Source organism: Mastigoproctus giganteus, chromosome 13, assembly GCF_048544385.1.
Source record: "Mastigoproctus giganteus isolate SK-2022 chromosome 13, ASM4854438v1, whole genome shotgun sequence".
NCBI classification, from domain to species: domain Eukaryota; kingdom Metazoa; phylum Arthropoda; class Arachnida; order Uropygi; family Thelyphonidae; genus Mastigoproctus; species Mastigoproctus giganteus.
This window is the reverse complement of record NC_143587.1, coordinates 19,520,464-19,546,616: the sequence shown is the minus strand read 5'-3', so window position 1 is coordinate 19,546,616 and position 26,153 is coordinate 19,520,464. Positions and strand designations below refer to the sequence as shown.

General features: G+C 35.5%; 1 protein-coding gene across 1 annotated transcript in view; it reads right to left on the bottom strand.

Annotated features, from left to right (window-relative positions):
• The window catches only part of LOC150075833 (inositol-trisphosphate 3-kinase homolog), a 232,557-nt gene extending 209,462 nt beyond the window's left edge, over positions 1–23,095 (bottom strand). The window contains exon 1 of the mRNA XM_090387088.1: positions 22,558–23,095. Within this exon, the coding sequence (XP_090243214.1) occupies positions 22,558–22,623 (66 nt within the window). The 5' untranslated portion in view covers positions 22,624–23,095. The remainder of the gene's footprint in view (positions 1–22,557) is intronic.
• Positions 23,096–26,153: the final 3,058 nt, after the last annotated feature.

Sequence of the window (26,153 nt, the reverse complement as noted above, 5' to 3'; positions counted from 1 at the left end):
TCCAGCGGCTAAATGACCAGATGAACAACGGTACACGACACCACACAAATACAATTCCCACACACTTTTAAATCTCTGGCTTTTCCAGTCAACTGGTTCACCCACAATGTAAACTATGCGGAGATGGGGGAAACCCCTGGTGCCGTTTAACCCTAAACACACTTTCACTTTCTCCAGTTGGCTGAAACAATCTTCCCTAATGGAACTGTTGAGTGACTGTTTCAGCAAAATATTCGCTACGGGTACACTAGAATGATTGTACTGTATGCAATATGTGTAATTTTTGCATCATTGACAGGATTTGAACAGAGCCTTTTCCACGCCATGTGGGAGGATGATACTTATAATTTAGTTTTAAATAGAAAAGCATCACAGAGTGGTGTTATATTTTCAAACAACCCAGTACAACCACTGATAATCAAAGAGACATTTCGGAATGTGCCTCTTGCACTTTGAATGAGATATCACAGCTGACAACCAAATCATGTTAAAAAAAAAAGTACTGTTAACTCAAGGACACTAACACTGGAGGTGTGGAAAAATTGACTGGTCTGATTAATCCCCAATTCCTGCTATTTCCCCAATGATGGGAAGACCAGAATTTGGTAAAAACTGCAAAATTCTATGGACACGAGCATAAAACAATGCAGGCGGTAATAGTGTAAAGGTGTGGGGAATGCTTCATAGTGCATGTTGAATATGCTTAATAACAGTTTGGATGCCATAGATTATCTGGAAATTGTTTTCAACCAAGCATGTCCTTCATGGCTGCAGTGTATCCACTGCAAATTGGTTCTTCAACAAGATAATGCTTTGTCTCCAATTCCCCAAAGGGAAAAAAAATTTTTTTTTAGTTGTACTTAGCTGGTTAAATTGAGTCTACATTTATGAGATTCAGTCAAGAGTTCTAATTCATGATTTTAGTTTTATTTCAGATATGGTCACTCTTTCAGGAAAACCTCATTCAGTAATTGCCACGACAAATCCAGACTGTTTTGAAGGCTAACGGAGGACCTACTTGCTACTTTGTTTGCCTGATAAAATGGCTGCTTAGCATCTGTGTATGTATGAGATATAGGGGCACATGTTAATCTCAAGACAGTTCTAGCCACAGAAGTCTGAATAATAACAGCTGTTATTAGCAGCTGATGTGTGTGCAGACAGGATGCTAGAGCAGCTAGTGTGAGGAAACCACAAACAATGAATAGAACATTTTTTATCTTCAATTAAATTATTTAAGAAACATTCTATTCAGTTAGTATTAGTATTGGAAATATAATGCAAGACAAGAAAGTAAGCTTATACAGCATTAACCAAAAAAAATAAACTTTTTAACCACTTAATTTGTCTATTCCTTCTAATAATTTAATCCTCTTTTAAACTACCCATTTTCACGAGGTAGAAGTTCATTCCAAAAATCAGTTAATCTCTTTGGCCAGATTTTTTTTTGTTGCAGAATACATGTGAAATTTTCACATGTATTCTGCAACCATCCTTTTTCAATTTAAAAATGTCCCCCTTGTATATATTTTATTGAAGAGTAAAAGATATCATCAGCAATTTTATTCAAGCATTAAATATTCAAATTAGGTCATCATGCAAGTTCCTACTTTCTAGACACTGCAATTTACAGAACTCTAGTTTTTCCTGGTAAGACTACCTTTTCCTATTTGCAAATAATCCCGTTGCCCTTCTCTGCACTCCATCTATTTGAATACTATGTATGGACTTCCAAACCTGTATTTCAAGATGTGGTCTAACCGCTACTTTATACAATGGGATCATAACCTTTTTGTTTCTGTATATAACCGACAGAACCCCACAAGCCATTCTTGTATGTCTGCACTGCTCAGGGAATGTGTCAGTCACGATTATTCATGGTCTTTTCCTTGTCAACTACAGTACCTTGAATTTATACCATTTTTCAGAGTACTTGCCTAGTTCAGTGGTTTTCAACTTTTTTTTTTTAATAACGGAACCCCTAAGTAATTTATTTTACTTTGCAGCACCCCTACTCAATTTATTACAATAATATAATTATAAAAATTACATTTCATAATACAAATTATATATATACAGGGTGTTTCAAAGATACACGGCATAACTTTAGGAATGAGTTTCTCATATGTAGAGAATAAAAATATTTTATATCAACATAGTTCCGGAAATGCTTGGTTCAAGAGTTATTAACTGGAATGCCTTATCTCCCGCAGGTGATTTCCTTCATCACAAGGTACTGACAGAATCTGGTGGTTTTCCATTCCAACTAAGTACTCAAATCAGGAGCAAGCGGATATGCACTTATGTACAGTTTGGTGGATAGCAATGCTCTGGAGGCTCGTCGTTTGTACCACAAAAGGTTCCCAGAACGATGATGTCCAGACAGAAAACGTTTGAAAGTATCCATCGCCGCCTTTGTGAACATGGGACCTTTACACCTCATGCTGCCAACAGAAGACGACCAAGATCTATGACTCCTGAAGTAGAGGAGATTTTGGATGTTTTGCATGCCACTCCTGGAATCAGCATACGCAGAATAGCAATGCAACTGACTGTTCAACGTTCGACTATTTGGAGAGTGTTGCGAGAACATCGACTGTATCCTTACCATCTGCAATGGATACAGGCCTTGTCACCAGCAGATTACCCTGTGCGAGTAATGCTCTGGCAATAGTTCTTGCAGCAGTGTGGTACCACTCCTCACTTTCCTGCCTTAGTGATATTCACAGATGAAGCACAGTTCACACAAGACAGAATCCAAAACTTTCACAATCAGCATGTATGGACTGAGGAAAACCCACACAAAACATGCCAGGAATTTGGCATAGTCTTCACGAGTCCATGAGACATCGATGTAAGGCCTGTATTCAGGCAGAAGGTGAACATTTTGAACAATTACCATAAGGTGATGTGAACAGTTAAGTGTCATAGACAGACCTTCAAAACTCGGAAACCAAGCATTTCCGGAACTAATGTTGATATAAAATATTTTTATTGTCTACGTATGAAGAACTCATTCCTGAAGTTATGCCATGTATTTTTGAGACACCCTGTATACAGTATATAATTTTATTCTTTATATAGAGGTACTAAGTAAACATCAATTATAGATCACCACAAAATTAAAAAGATACTGTACACCTTTTTATAATGAAATAAACATATAAATTAAAAAATAATAAGCTTAAGTAACTTAGACCCAAATTATGTGGCACCCCTGGAATGTTGTTGCAGCACCACAGTTGAAAACCACTGGCCTAGTTCATTCCTCATGCAGTTCTTCACGAAATGGCATACCCTGATTACTGTCAACAGCCACTGTGCTCACCTTTATACTATCAGGAAACTTAGACAATCTTGAAATACTTATATCAATATTGTTAATAAATATTAAAAATAGTAAGGAGCCTTTGAGTACCCTACTCATAAAAATATAGTCCATAAAGAAGATTACTGTTAATATGTGAAATATTCCTTAATTTATTCTTATCTAATATCTTAAATTATTTGAACTTATAATCCTTAATATCTAATGTCTATTATAACAGGTCTGAGAAATATACAATTCTTATGGGGTCTTTAGATTTTATGTGAAAATCTCAGAAAGCAGTTATGTTCAGAATGGATTTAGATAAGTTCCAATGATTCCAAATAAGTTCCGGGACCACTGTTTCTGATTTTCATAAATGACATTAACAAAGAGATAGAGGACGTGATATCAAAATTTGCAGATAAGCTGGAACATCATGGATAAGTTTCTAAGTGGATCACAGATCGTGGGAGGGGACATAAAAATTGGAAGTGGTTAATGATCAATGCCCACCAGCTCTCCATGATGACTTGAATAGGCTTGAAGGATGATCACAAAAGCAGCAGCTATGTTTTAATGCGGTAAATGCAATGTCTTATACTTAGGGAATACAACCCCAATTATACTTGGTGAGTTGAATTAAAAACAGTAGCAGAAGAAAGGAATTTGGGAATTCCAATACATGCAGACAAAGTTGCCTGAGCAATGTAAACAGGTAGCAAAGAGAGGACTATGGTGTTCTATCAATGATTTATTGAGCATTTGCTTGTATTGATAGGGCAGTCATAATTCCACTGTATAAGGCAATTGTAAGACTACACTTTCAACACTGTTCCCAAGTATGGAGATGGCAACTAAAGGAGACTAAGCTTTTTGAAAGAGTCTGTAGACAGACAACCCAATTATTGAGACCTCCAAAAAGAGCATCTGTATAAGGAAAGACTGAATATGCGGGCTATGGGCTTGGCAACCTCAGAGGGGACCTCACTGTGGTCTATATGGCTCTGAAAGTGGATAGTAAAACATGGAAGGCAAAACTTTCACTGTTATAAAATTGTTTCCAGAACTAGGGGCCATAAATTAAAATAATGGGAAAAGAGATTTAGAAAGGATTGTAGAAATTCTCTTTTAGCCAGAAGATTAAGTACATACTGGAATTTACCTCTGTGGGCAGCTGAGGCAAACAAACTGTCATGTCTACAAGTGTACCCAGACTGAGTACACTTGTAGACATGACCAGGTAGCTAGGATAATACATCAGAAGCTAGCAAGGAAATACCAGTTAATCAATAAAAGTGTACTGTACTACAAGTACGAACCCCAGGCAGTACTAGAGACCCCAACCCACAGACTGTACTGGGACCGTGCCATAATAACGGATAAGAAAGACAATCCTGCACAACAGATTGAACTTAACTCTTTGGGACAAGAAGGAAAAGGCTACCTATCTGATTGACATAGCGGTACCCAACACCGGCAACCTGCAGAAAACCCATGGGGAAAAAAAAATCAGGAAGTACACGAAACTATGACAGGAGATCAGAGAGACGTGGCATATGCAACAAGTAACGACCATCCCAATCATTGTGTCAACCATTGGTATGGTGCCAAAGACCCTATATAACAGCCTAGCAGCAATAGGTCTCCCAGCAAATACCTACAAGGAACTCCAGAAAGTTTCAATCCTGATCACCTGTGTGATAGTCAGAGTTATTCGACCAACAGTAACACCAGACATAACAACCACCACCCTGTGTACTTGGTAGCAATACCCGTCATAAGGTGGAATCCCCAATCAGGGAGAAATAATATAAAAGAATAATAATAATACATACTTCTTTTAATAATAACAAAAAGAGAAATTAAATAATATAATTAAATATATTTTTCCACTAAGTGAATTTTTCTTAATTCTTCATTATTTGCTATTTCTTCATAAAATTCTTCACAAGAATTAGCAAAATTGCACTTAACTTGTAGTATTGCTCTCAGCATTTCTACGGTCAGCTGTGTTTTTGTTGGCATCCACAGCTTATTTACTATCGAAAAAAACTCTTTCTGTTGTACCATTGGTTACCGGCAATCATAATGCAAATGATTTGCATTATGTTTGCAATGCAGGGCAAACGACTGAAATCCAGAACTGTCTTGCATAATCTGGGCCGTCCGGATGGATAAGGGCATTATCTCTGTAGCAATGACAGTGCAATATGACACATTATACCTGTTGTGCATATTTTTCTGAAAATTGCATTTCACACATTCATTAGGTGAATCACAAAAGAGTTGATGGAAGTGGGGTATAATAAAAGAAACAGAAAAAAAAAGCAGATGCAGCATAAGAAATTCCAGGTAAATTGGAATTAGATAAGTTATTTAAATACTAATGAAAAAAAAAAAGTTTCTAGTTCAACAACATGACAAAAATTAAATTTTATAATAAAAACAGTTACCTAATAGTTACTGAATAAGTAGCTATGCTTGATTTAGGAGGTAAGTGATGAAGAGTTAACCCTCAATAGCTTTGCATCCAAACTGATATATAGAAATACAAAAATAGCACCATTTCTGTTTTCATTATAAAATTTAGATTTGAGGGTTTTTTTTTTTTTTAAACATAATTTATCCTATTTCTTGTCACTTAAAATTATCACTAGTAAGGCCAAATGAGGCAAGGGAAGAAAACATTTTCTGCATCAGCCAAAAATAAATAAAATAACAATAATAAAAATGCAAATAAAACAGAATATTCATATTATTCTCATTCCTACAAGGTAATCATTCTAATCATCCAAAATGATATGTCCACCAGGGCCTAAAGTTGATGATGTTGCAGAGTAGCTATCATCTTTTAAAGGAACAAAAGGTGATATTGTTCATACATGTTGGCACTAATGATATTGAAAATAAGAAATCTGATGATTTACTTAAGAGTGTCTGTAATTGTGCCTAGATACAATAGAAAAAAAAGTTCATGAGAGCCTTATAACTCAATCTGGTCGTAGAGAAACTGTCCTTGGGGTAGACTTTTTCCAGCATGGTTTGCACTTGTTAATAGGAGGGACTATTTTTACATGGATAATAAATAAATAAATATTCATTTTATTGCAAATACAGCAAGCCCATCACAGCACTAGGCTAGGGGCAGAAATTCTGTACAAGGATTATAAAATATACAAAACAAATACATAGCAGAATTCATATATATATATATAAGGAGAATAGGAATTATACCTATGATTTATTAAAAATTTTGAAGGGCATCACATTGATGCTATGCAAAATTTTGCAATTACTGGGTTGCAGGCAGGCTGCTGTTTTTAGAATATACTTAAATAGAAAGGAGGCAAGAATATTTGTCAATGCTATCAAGCAGTGCTAGGTGAGTCAAAAAGCTGCCAGTCTGGGGTGGGGATACACAGCTAACAGCTTAACAGCAGCTGCAAGCACAGGTGAAAGTGATTCTTGTACTGCTTCCATTGGAACATGCAGCAGCCCAAAAAGCAATATGTTTGGGGTTGTAAAGACAGCTGAGAGCCCCCTCAGGATATAAATGCATGTGCTGTGTTAGGATTACAAAGAGCAAAAACAGATGCACTTTAATTTGCTCATACATAATGCTAGGAATATTAAACATAGCTGATGAATTTGAAGTATTGTTTTACGTCATTAAATGCAGAGATTGCAAGGACATTGGAAATGGTGCCACTCAGACATTAGGAATGCAAAATTTGAATAACTGTGCACAGAAATTCTAAGAAAAGTTATGCACTTAGTTAAGAAGCACATAGAATCTAAAGCAGTGCACCCAGTTGATGCAGGTGACCAGTGCAGTGTTGAGTCAGTTTGGTGTGACATAAGCAAACAAAATGAGAGTAGGAGTCTGTTATATGCCAAATGAATGCAACAAATATAATGAACACCTATATAGGCAAATAGATTGGGCTAGTAAACAAGTGATGAACTCACACGTTCCAGACATCATACTGTAGCAAACATTTTCTGGATGTATTACATTACCACATTCACGGCTGGCTTGACAAAAATATCTGGTTTTTCTTCCAGCAAATCAGAAGAAAATGATTCTTAAAGTCAAGTGGTTTTTCATCCAGGTTGGTTAAAAACCCCTTCATGCATACACATTCTTCATTCTTACCTGTAGTGAATGCAAGTAAGAATAAAGTTAAGAATCTAAAGATGAAGATAAAGGAACCATAAGGTGGCAGTGATTATAATATGTTGATGTGGAATTTACTTTAAGACATAACTACTGTCAAGGGTAAAGGGAAGGAATTTTGCTTTCATAAAGGTGACCACAATGGTCTTAAACAGTTTTTCAATTTTTTTTCGATAGGATCTACCGATGATGTTAAACTGCAAATTCTAAATGGAAGCAGTCAGGGAAACCACTGATGCAACTAGGCTTTTTATAACCGCTAAAAGATACTGTTCAAGGTGTGGACATAAATGGATATCAGATGAAATAAGAACTAGTGGCTGAGAACTAAAATGAATGGGATAATTATAAATTATCAGGAAAGAAACCTGCAATAAGTACAATCTAGTCTGCAATAAAGTTATCAGGGAGATTAAGGAAGTCTTTGGCTAGGAACGCAAAGAAAAGTAGCACAGAATTCTTTGCTTATGTTAACACTAGAAGGACAAGGATGAACTGCAACAGCCCACAACATATATATGAAAGGCACAATACTGATGATCCTGTTTAGATTGTTCACAAACTGAATAAATATTTTGCGTATATGTTCACTGCAAAGATGCTTTTAGGATGAGCATACCAGAAGTAGAGTTATAACTGAGAAATAAATCATTATGTGATAAATGAGAAGAAAATGGAAGAGAAATTATTCAAGCTAAAAGTAAATGAAATGTAGGCAGGGTGGTTAATGACAGGATCAAGGTTTACCTAGAAAAATTGGAGAGCTAAGCTGAGACGTGGCAATTGGAAGAAAATGGAAGAGAAATTATTCAAGCTAAAAGTAAATGAAATGTAGGCAGGGTGGTTAATGACAGGATCAAGGTGTACCTAGAAAAATTGGAGAGCTAAGCTGAGAAGTGGCAATTGAGTTTTAACATTGATAAACAAAGGGTTATGCATATGGGAAGAAGCAATCCCAGAATAAAATACCAACTGGGTGGTACTATATTAGACAGAGAATAAAAGAGATTTAAGGTAATTGTACAATCCAACATGAGGTTCTCTGAACAGCACAGACTACTAGGAAAGCTCACTGGGTTCTGTCAACGATATATACAGGAATTTTTCCAGCAGGAATAAGGATGTAATTATCCCAATGTTGTTGTTGGTACTGGGTTCAATGACAAGGGCTACTGAGGCCAAATTTTGTCTGTCCATAGTTTATTTGCATGCATCATATTGTTACAGATGTTAAATTATATGCCCCTGTACAGGTCAATATATTTTAAAAAGATTAAAAGTTCTATTTTTTCCTTCATTTCCTAAGAAGTGAGATAAATCATGTGAGATGTTCAATGCAGAGAGTGATAGAAAAGTGTTTGACCAGATGGTCAAATGTAAGGGATAATCAATGAAAAAAGGGAAAACCATAAGTTGACTGTGAGAGGATGAGCACTGGGGTGGATTTTCTCCCAATAGGATGAGACGAGTATGTACAATTCTCAGTCTTGCTGATACAACTTTCTCTCTTCTGTTTTGTTGGAAGTCAGAGAGCCACGGCTTTGGATCTTATTTTATCTGGTCAAGTTTCTTGGTTGGTGTTACTTTCCCAGATCTATGACCAGTGGTTTTAGCAAGCTTTGCAAATAATAGACTTATAGTCAGTGTAAGGAAACTGAGGATGTTTAGCATTAGTAGAGGCATACAATGCAAGAAAGCAACCTTATGCAGAATGAGCAAAAAAAAAAAAAAAAAAAAACACCTTCCATTTCACCCCTCCATTTGTTCCAAATGCCTGTCCAGCTCAGCCTTAAAATTTATTTAGGCTATCAACTTCCACAACAAAAGATGAAAGTCTGTTCCACCAATCAACCACCTGTTGCCAAAACACAAATTTCTGCACATCTATTTCTAGAACTGTCTTTCCTCAATTTGAATCTATGTCCCCACAGGTTCTTAATCTGAGCAAGAGGAAGAATCCCATCAGCATTCAGCTTGCTCAACCCATTCAAGGCCATATACAACTCAATCAGATCACCTCACAGGTGTCTACTCTCCAGGAGCTGCAATTTGCAGACCTTAAGCCTTTCTTGGTAAGAGCACCCCCTTTGTTACCCTTACCAATCTTGTTGCCCTTCTTTGTACTCAATTCTAGCAACTCTACATCCTTCCTAAAATGAAGCATCCAGACCTGTACACAGTACTCTAGGCGTGGCTTGACCATTGCCTTGTACAACAGGATAATCATCTCCCTGTCCCTGCTAGCAAAATACATCATTGACAAGACTATGACACCTGCCCTGGCAGCCTGTCTGCACTGCTCAGCAAACTTCATATTTGACTGCACAATTACCAGTCTTTTTCACTTTCCACTTCCCTGAGTGTGGTACCACACAGTTTGTACATTTCTCTTGGGTTATTGCTACCCGTATGCAGTATTTTGCATTTGTCAATGTTAAACTTAGTTGCCACTTCTCAGCCCATTTGCAAAACTTATCTACATCCAGTTGGAGTAGCTAATTGTCTTTACTGTCGGTAGCAACCCTGCAAACCTTTGTATTATCTGCAAACTTTGACATTAATCCTGATATACCTTCATCAATATCATTGATGCATACACAAAACAACGATGGGTCGAGCACCTAACCCTGGGTAGCTCCACAAATAACATTAGCCCACGAAGAGCAGTGTCCATTGATTACCACTGTCGTTTCCCACTCAAACATCCCTTTATCCATTGTAGCAACTTACCCTTAATGCCATACCTCTCCAATTTGTACAGCAGTCTTCCATGTGCAACAGTATCAAAAGCCTTACTGAAATCAAAGTATATGATATCAAAATTATTTTAGACATTCAGTTTCTTTGTGACCATATCGTAGTATCCAATCAAATTGGTCAGACAAGACCTCCCTTGAACAAACCCATGCTGTGTCTTAACTATTACTGCAGTCTTGTCTAGATGATCCTGCAATACTTCTTTAACCAGTGACTCCATTATTTTCCCCAGAACACAAGTTAAACTAACAGGTTCTATAGTTACTTGTGTCACCTTTTGAACCCCCTTTGTAAACTGGTGATACATTTCACACCTCCAGTCCATGGGGACCTCCTGAGTCCAAGGAAGCTCTCCTAATTATGGCTAAGGGTTTGCTTGCTTCCTTTAATATAACTGAATAGATCCCTCCACTCCAGGTGCCTTTTTTTATATTTAACTTCAACAATTTCTCCTCCACTTTGCTCTCAGTTATTACAAAATCACTTAGCTCCCTGTCAGAGTTTGATAAACCTCGGTCATTCCCCTCAGTGAATAACTCATGTGTGAATGTAGATACAAAATACTCATTCAGTTTATCAGCTATGTGAGCATTATCATCAATAGTCAACCCAGCTATGTTAAGTGGTCCAATCTGATTCATTCCTTTCCTTCTAGAGTTTACGTAAGTAAAGAACTCTTTGCTGTTTTTCTTTGCATCCTTTGCCAAAGATTTCTCGTAATCTGCCTTCACCTGCCTAACTTCCTTTGTAACTTGATTACAGACAAGCTTATATCTGCCATAGGCTTTTGTGTCACCTGATAATTTATATACATCCCATACATTTTTCTTCTCTGCCACGAGCCTCATTAAATCATCTGACATCCATTTAGGCCTGAACCTTGAACAGTATTTCTTAGTTGGAATGAAAAGGCTAGTAGCCTCCAAGATTAAGTCCCTGAAGGCTTCCCATTTAGAATTCAACGTTGATAACATCAGTTGATCCCACTGTACAGAATTTAAAAACTGTCACTATCACCCAGTGGTTCCTTTATTTGCAAATTCCTAATGCATGCATCATCACTGCTGATAATCAGATCAAAGGTATTAACTCCCTCTGGTTGCCCCTCAAACATGTTGCTATAGAAAACAATCCTCCAATAAATCCACAAAAAAATCTTTCTAACGTGCGAGTGACCACCACAAGTTTCAGTCAATATCTTCAAAGTTAAAATCCTCCCATGACGATACAATCTGATTTACTGGCCCATTCTAATTCTCTGCACAACTGTTCATTGTATTCATCAGCATCATTAGGCCTATAACATAATCATAGTCTCATTTCCTCTTTCCCAGTGTTTACGTTACACCAAACAGACTACTTTGCACTGTCCACCTGTGTTAACTGGATGCAGTTCTTTCGATTTTATGTGTTTCTTAACTGACAGCATAACCCCTCCTCCCTTCCTGTCCTGTCTATCCTTTCTGTACACATTGTACTCCCCATTAGCAGCAAGGTCAGCACTTTCACTTCCCCTGAATACAAGAATGGCCAGGGATCCAGCAAAAATTGACTGAATGATATAGCTGAAACTGTAGGTGAACAGCTGGGAATGAATGCATTTCAAGGTAGGATGAGAAGATGAGAAATTCTTCACACTGCCATAATATACACACTGTCTCAGTGCTGGCAGAGACAGCACTGAGACAGTGTGTATATTATAGCAGGTGAGATGGAAAGCTCAATAATCATACTAAGTGATTACTTGATTGCACATAATTCAGCAAATTATATGCCATGAAAAATTCAAAAATGCAGTGAAAACAAATTATCCTATTGTATAAGCAATGTTTGGCCTATTTTCAGTACTGCATACAATTCTGGAAGTCTCATTTTAAAAAATGATGAGGATCTCTTGGAATGGGTACAGAGAAGAGCAACTATATTATTAAAAGACACAAAACACTTCAGATTTGCAAATTGCAGTGCTTGGAAAACTAGGCAGCTGCAAGGAGACCTGATTGAAGTGATTAAGGTTTTAAATGGATTGAGCAAACTAAATAATGATGGCATTCTTACTCTTTCTCAGACAACACACATGAGGATACAAATTTAAATTGAAAAAGGACAGATGTGGGAAATGCTTTCAGCCAGAGTAATTAATCTGTTGGACAAACTGCCATCTAGTATTGTGGAAGTAGGCATTGTAAATAAATGTAAGGAAGAATTCAACAAATTACTATATTGGAGATGGATAGGGGTTTTTTTTTTTTTTTTGCTAATGCTGTATAAAACTATTCTAATCATAAACATGTCACAATCCATCTTTAAATAATTTCACCATTCTCTGAACATTTTTACCAAGGGTTAAACTGATACCAAGAACTTCTGCAATAAGGATTATCAGGTACTGATTATAATGTATTAATGGTGGGGCACATCAAAAGAGAACTGCTGACAAGTGAAAAGAAAAAAAGATTTATTTTTTACAAGGGAAATGGCATTTACAGTTATTTACAGTCTAACATGAAGTTTTCTGAGTAGCGTAGAGAGATTGCTAGTACAGCTTGTGGGGTTCTGTCAATGATATACAGGAATTTGCCAGCAGAGACAAGATGATCATCCCATTGTATAAGGCAGTGATTAGGCCACATATCAAGTACTCCATACAGGTTTCAAAGCCTCATTTTAAGGATGTTGACTGCTGCAAAAAATGCAAGGAACGCAAAAAGATTACACAGGGGCACACTCATAACATACAAGACTTCAGTTCTAATTCTTGCTCAAACAGTATACATAAGGGGACAAATTTAAACTGAAAAAAAGAATGGCTGTAGGACAGATGTGCAAAAGTTTGCTTTCAGCCAGAGAGCAACTGCTGGGGAAAACTTCCATCTAAAGTTGTGGAGGTGGGTAGTTCAAACAAATATAAGGAAAAATTAGACAAATTATTAGAAGGTATGGACAGGTGAACTAAGTAGAGTTTTTTTTTTTTTTCTGATGCTGTATAAGCTTGTTTCCTTGCATCATTTGCCACTTCTAATACTATTTTAATTCTATTCAGGTTGGTGAATGCATAAAGTATAAAAGAAAAATAAGCATTCAATGAAATAATTTTGTAAGCTATTCATATTTTTTGTACCTTTAAAACACTATTTCAGGCAGTAAGCACATTAAAGTTCTTGCTGTTATTTGGGGGGGGAGGGGGGTATGAACCACTGAACCACATTAAAGATTCTCTCTCTCTCTCTCTCTCTCTCTCCCTCTCTCTCTCTCTCTTAACCCAGAGAAAAATTACTCTATTTTTTTTTTTTTTTTTTCTGTTTTCATTTGACCAAATTGCTGGGAAAGGGTGGGTGGGGGTGACAAGTAAGACTATCTCCTATAAGTATGTTCCCCCCCCCCCTGGTTTCAGGTCAAGTGGATCACCACTGAAATGAAAGCTAGTAACAGAAATGAAAAAATAAATAAGAAAACAAACACTGAATATTTTTACTTAGACAAATAAATATGTAATAAAGTTACTGAAGGAGCACTTGGGGGAATATCTGGAATTGTTGCACAAAAAAAACAATTTTTCTTGAAAAGGAAACCTTCACATTAAAATCAGCTACTCACATAACTGATCTTAATGTGTTATTCACACCTGGTCCAGTCTGAAAAAGTGAACAAAATACAGCAGCCTAGCAGCCAGGTGCACAAGTACATGCTTTGAGTGACTAATGGGGATTCAAGCACCAGTGTGTGACTGCTAAATATTTCTGTTTCTTTTATTCTCTCTCTCTCATTGTGAAAAACAATCCATTTATATTAAGTTAATATCGCTTTAACTTTACAGGCTGGAGGTTTGCAGCTATTAATTATTTATTAATCATGGCATTGTGAAGCAGTCATTTTAACACCTGAAGCAATTCTTAAATTCATTCTCACCCCCGACTTATTTTTTTGTCACAAAAAAATTTAAGGCTGAACTAGACAAACATTTGGAGTGACAGGATGGGTGAAATGGGAAGGGTTTTTTTTTTTTTTTTTTTTTTGGCTGATACTCTAAGCTTGCTTTCTTGCATCATATGCAAGAAAACAAGTTGAGGCAATCATGTCTCAACTAATGCTAATACACTTCCTAAAAAACTTCTGCATACCTTGCCTCATTCTCAGTGGCATGTTATCCTATAGGCAAAAAAGACATCTGCCTAGGGCCCGATCAAAGGTGGGGGGACGGAGGCCCAAAATCACCGTTTCAAAAATGGTTTTTTATTAATATTTTTAAGTGATTTTTTTTTTTTTTTTTTCAGAAACAACTTTCTACCTGTCAAGGTCAGTGAACTTGACATTAAGATTAATTTGAAAATTACATTTTTTTTTAAAAAATGGTTTTACCGATTTTGATGAAATTTAGTTCTTCCTTAAATAGTTGAGTTAATTGAAAAAAACATAAAGACTGTCTTGTATGCAACTAGTGCCACTGGCACCATTATGCTTAAGGCAGTACAGTAGTACGGAGAAGGTAGCCACGATCTTATCAACCAGTCTTGAGTGAATTGTCCAAGCAGAAGTGAGGTGCAGCGGAATAATTCAGCAGTTTTTGATTTTAATGAATGTAAGAAACATAAAAAACAAGTGTAAGAACATTAAATATTGAGTGACAGAAGAACACTGAGTTAGTTCAGCTCTCCATGATCTCTGTCAGTCAATATTTAATGTTGATGGGCCCCATGAAGATATAACATGCCATTGTTCACATCCCAAGGGGTAAGCAACCCACAGTATTATGATTTCTCTGAAGACTCTCTCCACTACACATGTTTTGTGGCACCCTTCACACAGAAGTAGACGTTTGTAACTATATACCATTTTAAAGCTCCCTGAATACATTATAAATATACAAACAACCCTTCCCAACTTATTTTGCAAATTTCAAGCCAGCAACATACCACTTAATCTAATTTTATAAACTTCCTTATCCATAGTGTCCTTTCCAATTTTAAAATTGGAGAATATACACTATGCATCAGGTTATATATAATTTACATGTCAATTTTCAGATTTAGGAAAATAAAAAAAAAAAAAAAAAAAAGTTCACCAGTATGGAGTAATAGAAAATTTGAAGGAGTTTGTTTATGCATGGGTAATGTACACCCATCATTTTCTACTACCAAGAAACATAAAAAACAAGTGTAAGAACATTAAATATTGAGTGACAGAAGAACACTGAGTTAGTTCAGCTCTCCATGATCTTCTGTCAGTCAATATTTAATGTTGATGGGGCCCATGAAGGTATAACATGCCATTGTTCATCCCTATGTCAAGGGATAAGCAACCCACAGTATTATGATTTCTCTGAATAACTATCCACTACACATGTTTTGGATTGTTTTAATTGTATCTCATATTGTGAATACCTTCACAATGAGTGGTCAAGGTATTGCATTGCTTTGCATAAGTAACGCTTCACCAGTGGAGAAGACTAATGTTAATCATTCTCGGCAGATACCGAGAATAAGTCACATTCTTGGTATCCCTCTTCAAAACGGCACCATTTTGAAGCTTTTTAGCTTACTCATCGGTCAGTGGGCAGTTACTCTGTTGTTGCAATAGTGACAACCCAATTATGAAGTGAATAAGTAACATTAGTCTTCTCCACTGGTGAAGCATTACTTATTCAAAGTAGTTCAATACCTCAGCCACTCGTGAAGGTATTCACAATATGAAATACAATTAAAACGATGCATTAAAACTACCTTGGTAGTAGAAATGATGTGTGTGCATTACCCATGCATAAACAATATTCATATTGTTTATGCATGGGTAATGCACACACCTTCATATTCTTAGGCATTTAGCCAAGATATATTTTTTTAGAATAGAAAATTTGTTGTAATTTATTACAAGCCAAGGGATGACTTGCCAGAATGGACTACACTGAATTACTCACAAGATAACTTAGGCCTCAAAACAGTATACCATACTGTACAGTAAGTGAATATTCTAAGGCAAGTTTATATTTTTGTAGTGTTGAGAAATCCCAGGAACTCTTCCATCAGAAATTGGCAGCCTATAATATATTTGAACAGCATTCATAATAAATATGTGCACTAGCAATCTGCTTCAAAAGATAAGTTAAGTTCCTTTCATCAACAAGATTTAAAATCCAAGGTTTTCCCATATAGATGGCACGCCCTGACTGAAGCTTTTGGAATTGTTCAAAAGGATTCAAACATAACATGAGTCATGCAGCAGCAATTACAGGGGTACTAAAATCAATGAAGAGGAGAAGTGTGATAAAATTAATCAATCAAATATCAAGTTTGACTAAATTTAATGTATTACTAGTAAAGTCAAAAACATTCTCAGGATATGAAAATATTCTCCAAAAGGTTATTTCCTAGAATTATTCATTATCACACACAAAAGATGAAAATATATCAGTACTCAAGCTTTCATTTTGCAATTTAGAGTATCACTCGACCATTGATGTAATCAATTTTTTGTTACATTTATAAATATAATAAATATTAATTACATAAATTTATTAATATTTATTTTTGTTGTATCTGATAAACATATAAACATTTATGTACTTTGAAGTAAATAATTGCTTTGTTCTCTACACAACCAATATATTTGGTAAACACTTATTTCTCTAAACTTAATACTGTTGCTTTCCAAACCACTTTCCAACGGACTTCCTTGGACTTGTGCTCAGTTACTTTCAGGAGGAAATAGATGACAAAACTGGTGCACATAAACCACAAGTTAACTGCTCATACAACATTGGAATGCAAGCACAACTGACAAATGTCTGCCAAATATACCAGCCTTATGGTGCCACACATGGCATAGAGATCAATTATGTCCCATTAATGAGAAAGTAAATTAGAGGTAAGGGAAGAATATATAATTTAAAAACTTTTTTCTTTGAATATATTCCTCTACAGCCAAACAGTGGCAAGTAGAGTTTACAACTTCACTGGAAAATGTGTACCAGCTGATTTAACACCCACTTAACAATCAGCCGCACATTTTTTGTGATGTGTCGGGATTCAAATAGCAACATGTATACTAACAGTGGCATATTATCACAAACTACTTTGGGTTAAGGTAGAATGTATTTTTTTTTATATAACTTTCTCTTTTCATTTTGTGTCCTTCCCATCCCCTGCAAGATCACAACCCTGGTGCAGCTGCACTACAGGATGATATACTACTAAATACCAGTGGCTACATACAAAGTTTTCAGAGACAGCCCTTCCTAGTATTCAAGTCTTCACTAAAATGCTAAACACTCTTACATTACTGCAATAACAAGTAACAAAAGTGTAAAAAATATACACCCTTACCACTTTCACATTTTGTAAATCTGAATGAAATTCAGATGTTGGGAAAAAAAAAATTTAATTTATAAATACTTAAAGAATTACATTATGAAGCATATATAGGTTACTGCAATATAGTAAAACAATGCATTGTTTTTATGAACTGAAAACTAGTATTTCACTGATGAAAATCTTATTCAGCGTTTTCTTGGTGTACAGTTAGCATGACTTTCATTTTATGAAAGAAAAACTAGAATATAAAACAGACATAATAAATATAATAAAGCATATAAAAAAAAAATAAGTTTTCAAAATGTGAGCAAATAAGCTCTAATTGTTATTTCGGTTATTTTGGTTTTTTAAGGAGCATTAGCAACTAAGGCCATATTGCTCCGGGGATATGCGGTGGTCATTCCCTGACCTTTCCGCATCCTCCGTATTTGGTGGTGACGGGCTCGAAAGCCGGTCGAATCAAGAAGCGTGTGCTACGCACTGATGCTCCTGCCCACCTGGCTACGGAGGCGCCATAAGCTCTAAAAACCTGGCTATAAGTTATATGCACAGCCAGGTTTTTAATCCATGTTTAGGGATAGTTTACAGACAGGTGCTCACATTTTGAAAAGTCATTATATACGCTTTGCAGAATCTGTCATCTGAATAAGTGCCACTCATTCAGAATGCAGCATAAAACAACTCAAGACAGCCTTACACTTAAAGAGATCAATGCCTTTTCGTAAGATTTCTCTTTTGCCTGGACTATAAAATATGGATGCAAATCTGACTATAACTATGCTAAAATGCAAGTTTAAAAACTGAACAGCACAAACAGTAAAGCAATTTTGTCAATGAGCTTAAAAAATTCAGCCCTTTTTAATTTTTTTTCTAGGTTGGCCTACCAACCTAGATCTGGATCAAAAAGAAAGTCTTTTGCAAATTTATTTATCATATACAGAACCAAATTTACCTTTAACAAGTTTCCTCAGTGTTGGACCATTTTTTCCAAGGCTTTTATAGACTAATGTTATAAGTGGGGTTCTCGAGATTTTTAATATTTATTAATAATACTTAGGCGTATCAAGTTTAATATATTAATATCTAAGACCTGGATAAATTAAGCAGATATGCTGAAAAATGGCAATGGAGGTTTGATAAATGCAAGGTAATTCATTTTAGAAGCACTAATCTCAGAATAACTTATCATTCGGCTCATACTAAACTCAAAGCAGTGAGAAAATAATAATAATAAAAAATAGACCCGAGGGTAAACTGTACATTCAAGTATGAATGTTCTGCGAGACTGCAGACAGGCAGCCAAGACAGCTCATATGGTTCTGTCAATGATATATAGGAATTTTGCCAGCAGGGATAAAGAAATGATCATCCCATTGTATGAGGCAATGATCAGCTTGTATTTTGTGTATTGCATAGGGCAGTGGTCTCAAACCAGCAGCCCACGGGCCGCAGCCAGCCCCTGAAGCAATTTTACATGGCCCGCAAATACATTTCAATTATGTATTTGTTTTAAATACTGTGCTTATATTCACTCTCATCTTGTTAAAAAAAAAAAAAATTCCGGCCCGTCAGCTGCTTTCAGGTCGTGCATTCGGCCCGCATGCAATTTGAGTTTTGAAACATTCATTTTAAAAAAATGAAGAGGATCTGTTCAAACAAGCTAACCATTAATTTGAAACAAGTGCACAAAAAGGTACTCTTACTAATAAATACTACAGTTCTGTAAATTGCAACATCTGGAAACTAGGATCTACAAAGGGAAGACCTGACTTAAATAGATTAAGTAAATTAAAATGCTGGTAATATCCTTACCCTTTCTTGTATGACATGTACAGGGCCATAAATTTAAATTATAAAAGGGCTATTGCACTGAGAGATATCTGCTTTCAGCCAGAGACTGTTGGAACTTCCACATGTTACAAAAGTGGGTAATGTGTAAAAACTTGAAGGATTGGGAAAATTGTTATAGGGGATGGGCAAATAAAGTGGATAATTTTTTTAATGCCTTGATACTGTTTAAGCTTGCTTTATTACATCATGTATCCAATACTAATATTAAATAAATCTTGCAAAAAAGAAGCATTTTGCTATTTAAAAAGGTGTTGCTTCACAACTGTCTCCATGGTACTGCCATCGTAACAGAGGATGCAAGCACCAGTTAGTGCAAACTTGGTAAAAATAGTTCAGAAGAATTAATTGCACAGTGATCAGCGGTTTCACAAAAATCTGCCGAAATTAGCTTAAGTTCAATTATTCACTAATACTCATAAATGTAATAACTACTAAACAAAGTAAAATTATATTTTTAATCATTTGAGTGCACTAAGAGGAAGTTGTATCCTATATTATCACAAATCCTATAAACAGTGACCTTCACAAATTAGACTCCACCCCTCCAAACTGGTTATCTTTTGTTTACATTAACCCTTTATATTTATAATATATATTACAATGAAATTATAAAATTAATAAAAAAAATAAGAAAATAAACCCATTTATATAGTTCAAATAAATGTTTGATAGTACAATAATTCAAAAACTTATTTAGAAACAAGCAGAATATGATTTTATTGATATGACTTCACCATTTTAACAGGTACTACAACAATTAAGTTACAGAACCAATTCCATGTTTATAGAACATGTTCAACAATCTTTCCTTTTTTCTATTCAGAAATATCTTATCATAAAGGAACCTTTAACCACTATGTTTGTCGAACTCCTCAAGAGAGAATGAAAGAAAGAAAGAAAAAATACAGAGGACATATTCTAATCAGATGTCCTCTTAAGTGCTGTCAAGGAGATTACATTTCTAAGCACTCTGACTAGCTTGTAACTGGCAAGCACACATACTTATATATTTGAATAAATAATATAATAAAAAATGCAGAAAGAAAGTAAAATAAAAAAGATAGTAAGGCAAATGATCAGCAGTTACAATATATTACCAACTACATGTTACCAGAATATAACAAAAATGCATACATGTTTTTAATTTTAAGGTTTTATTTAAAGTTCCTAAATTATATTGGGAACATGTTTATTTTAGGAATGAGGATGTTGTACAGTACTCCTACAACACCCTTGTTCTCAATTCCCTCCCCCCCCCCCCAATTCATACTCGTTGCTATATTAAAACTGGTTTTCTTTGCATTACTTGGCTTGGCTATTCTTCATTTTTATATTTAAATTCATATATTTCATACAAAACATAACTGAAACTATTCATGTAACCCATGGAACAAACTGCAGAATCAATTAAAACCTATTGTGTCTTCATCTGAAAAGCATTTGCTGAATTTTATGACTGCTCTTCCCTAATATACAAACTGCATTAGGAACTTTTATATATAAAGGTAAAAATATTACTATAAAAGGTTAAGGTTTCATACAGTACCCCCCCCCCCCCCAATAAAAAATATTATATGTAGTTACCTTACAACCGTTTAGGAATTATGGTGTAACTAAATAGTATCCCCATTTCATTACAGAACTTTTAAGGGGAAGTAATGGATGTTTGAAATTGTCCGCATTCATACGATGAATGGGGACAATATTATGTAAACTGTTTCAACCTTTTTGCATGCTATTCCAATCACTTCGCAGAAAATAATTATTTAATTTGTTCCTGGTCTTGTCCTTTCTAATCATGGTTGCGTATTCCCTTCTTTTTTTTTTTTTTATGTAATCTAACTTTCGGAAGTTCCAAACTGTAACGTTTCTTGGATGTGTGTGTGTGTGTGTGTATATATATATATATATATATATATATATATATATCCCTCTTACATATTTATTTTTGGAACGTCCAGATAGGGCCGCATTTAAACGTGTTGAGGCCCTAAATTATAACACATATTAGCCCCTTCTCTTAGTGTTCACCTGTGAAAGTAGCTTGGGGCCTCGGCGGACCGAGGCCCTAAGTAGTAACTTGTTTAGCTTAAAATGCAAATCGGGGCCCTGCGTGCAGATCAAGTTTCACATTCGGTGGTGCAAGTTCCCAAAAAGTATTCCTGTATATTTTTTTTTCTTTTTCTCTGCTGCAATAAAGCAGTTTTATTCTTATCAACTACGAACTTTGAAAGTTTGAGGGGGGGGGACAAAGAATTTCGTGTTTTCTTGCTATCCCGATGAAGGAAAACCTTCCTGGCCAACTTCGTAGTCACGACTTTTTTTTTTTTTTCAGTCAATTATTCTAAAATAATGATATTATTCCAACAGTTGCACCGCCAAAACTCGACTTTAATATATTATTTCAATAAAATAAAATAAATAAAAAATCACAATGCCAATGAAAGTAAACTTTAAGGCATACTGTTTTCATTTCCGCATTATGATAATAGGGCACTATTAGAAGATTCGTTTTAACGAAGATTTAGAAAATATAGTTTATACTGTAATAACATTAAATATTTCTTAAAAATAAAAACCAATCATTGAATTACATGTCAACATAAAGCTGACATCTGAAGCGAACACGGACTATCACCGAATAAGCGTTGTACGCGTAATTATTAATAGCTGATATTCTAATTCAGCATACACAGTAACTGGTCTAACTGTGCACGTGCACCTTGTTTAGGAGACCCAGGCATGTTAAATTTACTCTTCACAAAACAATACGCTCAACGAGGGCATCAGCCCGATCATCCACGTTCAATAGCCGCCATGCGGCTATTTTCATATTTGTTACGTACAGGAAGCGACTATGCTGAGTGGGTGGGGCAGCATCAAATAACTGTAAACAAGACTCAGTCGACCTCACTTTTTTTTTTTTTGTTGTTGTTTCGCTCCCATTCTGTTTCTCTTTGTTCTTTCATTCAATATGGAAGCTATGATATATTTAAGGAATAGCAAATACAAAACTAAAATTCACGATATGGCGAATTTGCTTATATCTTTAAAGGTTTTTCACACTTAGCCAACAAAAATGAAACTTAATAAGGATGCTTATAAAATAAACAACATATAACATCAGTAAACTCATTTTTCATGCTTTCACTTACCTGAAGTAAATATGGAACAAACAGAGAACTGTATGTGACAGGGGGAAAATTTCCATTAGCTGCCATTTATGAACAGTTTTCACAAAACAATTGATGGAAAAAGGGTAAGAAACAGCCAGTTTAGTTTATAATGTCATAAATTTGACAATCACGAGCTTGCAATCTTTCGGAAGTAGTGTATTCCACCGAATGTCAGACGCAGCACATCGGCGATAATGCGAGAAGGTCTATAAAAATTATTTTATTTCCATTTGTCGTGCTAATGCCATACATAATACTGTACTTTATAATAATAGTTCCAATTACATTTATAAAACTGTTAAGAGTTGCTTGATGTCTCAAATATATCTTATATCAACAACAGCGCGAAATCCGAATCGGGTCAGCAGACTTCACGCAGGTCGTCATTGCAACGAATCAGCTTTCACCAAACGACAAAACGCCGGCACAGACGCATTCGGCTCATCTTACTTGCAATGAGAGACTGATAGATTGTCGAATGACCTTGAGCGGTAAGAGACACCGTAACGATGCTATGAACTCCTTTGCCAATATTGAAATGAAAATGAAAAAACATCGAACATTCAGAGCAGAATGCGTGATAGCATCCCCGTTCTCGCTACTACTGCGTGGACTTCCTTACTAATATCATAGGGGAGATAGGTATTTGGTATATGGATGGGATGATAATTTCCTAAAAGCACTTGTTAATCTTCAGCTGGGCATAATTTCATGAACGTGAAAACCTTCACGATTGAAAATACACTGCAGCGTAATGTGCAGATGACTTAGGAAATACGCATAATGGCATTAATAACTGCAGAGGTATTAAAGAAAATTATGGTAGCAGTATATATCTCGCAAAATGGATTGAATTCAATGACGTAGATCCTGCATTGCAAGAACCTGTATGAAGAGGAGGAAACCCTGAATAGTTTCATACATATCATGTGAACATAAAATTGCCTTCAGTTGTGTTGAAATATAAAAATACAGTTGGTAACGCATAAAAGTAAGAAATTAAGTGGGTTTTTTTAAACTTTTTAAAATTACAACCTAGGTTTTGTTTTTAAGAAGCTCCTTACATCACTTTTCTGGAAAAGCCCCCAATTTTCCACTACACTAGTATAAGAAGTAAACTGCAACGCCGTTCCGGTTTCATACTTTTCTTTTTCTCTCTCTTAGCTAAGCTCAAAGCATTCCAGGTGTTAAACTCCTAAAGAAAAGAAATAGATAAAATAATAATTATAATTTAAGCCGATACAAAAATAATAATAATGCATAAATAAAGCCTTTCAAATATATTCGGGAACTTTTAATTAATCGTGGCATCCGAATGTTACTAGTGTTGCTTTAGCAGCTGTAGCCCTTATGCCAAAACGAAGGTTTTGGCATAAGGGCTCTTTCTGCACCTGGGACAAAATGAAAATTTTTCGTTGCCTATCTTATAAATGAATAAATATAAATAAATAATGAGATACTGCAAAATGGGTATCATTTTCACATTTTCCAGAACTATAATGAAGTTAAAATGCATACTCTAGGATAACATTAGAGTAGTGATTCTCAAACTTTGCGATATCGCGATCCCCTAAAATGATAAATGAATCTGTACAACACCCCCTCCCCTCAAATGAATAAAACCAATGATTTCATTTGGGTTAGATTTGGACAAGAAATAAATATATCACTTTATTTTAATAATTAATTTAAATCTATATACATAAAATAAAACAATGATCGAGCCTGAAATATTTTCATTTGAAATAACCAAAATAATAATCGAATTTAAAACCTGCGATAAAATTTAAAAAATAAATAAAAAAAGCGAAAATACAATTTGATAATTAGCAAAATGGCCAAGCTAAGTAAAACGAATATCAATAAACCCCGCAGTTTACTACAGCAACAAGAGAGTGCATGTGTGTTGGAAAATAAATTATTTGATAAATATTAAGATATAATTATAATCAATTTATATAAATAAAAATTAATTTAGACATTTGACAATTAATTTTAATTTAGATAATTAAAAACAAATTTAGCGAAATATCACTATAAAAAAAAAAAAAACTAGAAACCTACCACAAAAACAAGAATATGAAGTTTATTTTGTACATCTGTTTTTATTTATTTTTCCTTCATATATGGTCATTTTGTTGTGGCAGGTTTCCAGTTCCTTTTTATTAGTATATCATGGTATGTCATGCAATTCAGCCTTATGTGCTATTTTAATATTTTATGAATGCATTCCCTTTACAATAACTCCCTTATTCTTAATTTATCTCCTTCCCTCTCTCTCTCTCTCTCTCTCTCTTCCCTTGTTACCCTAGTAAGAGTACCGGCTTTCTTTGTACTTGCTTCTCAGATTTGGCCATCCTGCTAAGATATTCCTAATTTATTCATTTTAAATTCATTCATTATCATCAGTAATTCAGTCTTGTGACTGTTCAGTTCCTCTGATGCAGCAACCTCCCAATGAAGGTATTTTTTTTTTTTGTCTTCCCCTAGGGCGTTTTCCCTCCACAGTCTCCTCCAAAGCATCCAGAAGCAAACCACCATGTCGAATCACACGTGGCCCATCCATTTCAGTCTACTTGATATTTTTCTACCTAGAATTTTCCTTTGTAGTAGTAGTAGTAATAGTAGTAATGGAGCCATGTGATGCAAGAAAGCATGCGTATGAGCTTATGTAACATCAGCCAGAAAAAGAACAATTTCATACATCCATTTCCTCTAAAAGTTTGTCCAGTCCTCCTTGAATTTATTTAAAATTTATATTACCTAAAAGTTTGTCCGGTTCCTCCTTGAATTTATTTAAGCTATCAACTTCCACAAAGACAGATGGAAGTCTATTCCAACAATTAACCACCCGCTGGCTAAAGGCAAATTTCTGCACATCTATTCTACAACTATCTTTCCTTAATTTGAATTTATACCCCCTCAGGTTCGCAACCTGTGCAAGAGGAAGAATTCTACCAGAATTCAGAGTGCTCAACCCATTCAAGGCCTTATACACCTCAATCAGATCATCTCACAGGTGCCTAGTTTCCAGCCGCTGCAATTTGCAGAACTTAACATCTCTTGTTCAGGGAATTGTCCATCAGCAGGTTCCACATAGTTGGTCCCAGCACTGAGCCTTGTGGGCAGCCTCTGTGGATCTGTCCCTGTATTGCCTTGTAGGGGGTGTTGACGATGATCGTTCTGTCGGTGAGGTAGCTCCGAATAACGTTGTACAGGTTGCCGGGGTCCCTGGTCTCCTGGAGCGGGCTCAGGACGCTCGGCCACCATAGGGTGTCGAACGCCCCGGCAGAATCAATGGATATAGCCAGTAGGTATTTTTTTATTCATCTCCTGTGTTTGTGTGATTAGGCTTTGAAGGGTGTCAACAGTGGAGCAACTTTGTCGGAATCCATATTGGTTGGTTGGTTGAAGGTAGGTTCGCTAGTTGGTAGTAGTGTTGGATTCTTTCTAGTAGTAATCTTTCAAAAAGTTTACTGCAGACGGTGAGAAGGGCAATTGGTCTGTATGAAGATGGTTGTTCAGGTGGTTTGTTCGGATTTTTGATTATAACTTTTACATTGGCTATCTTCCAG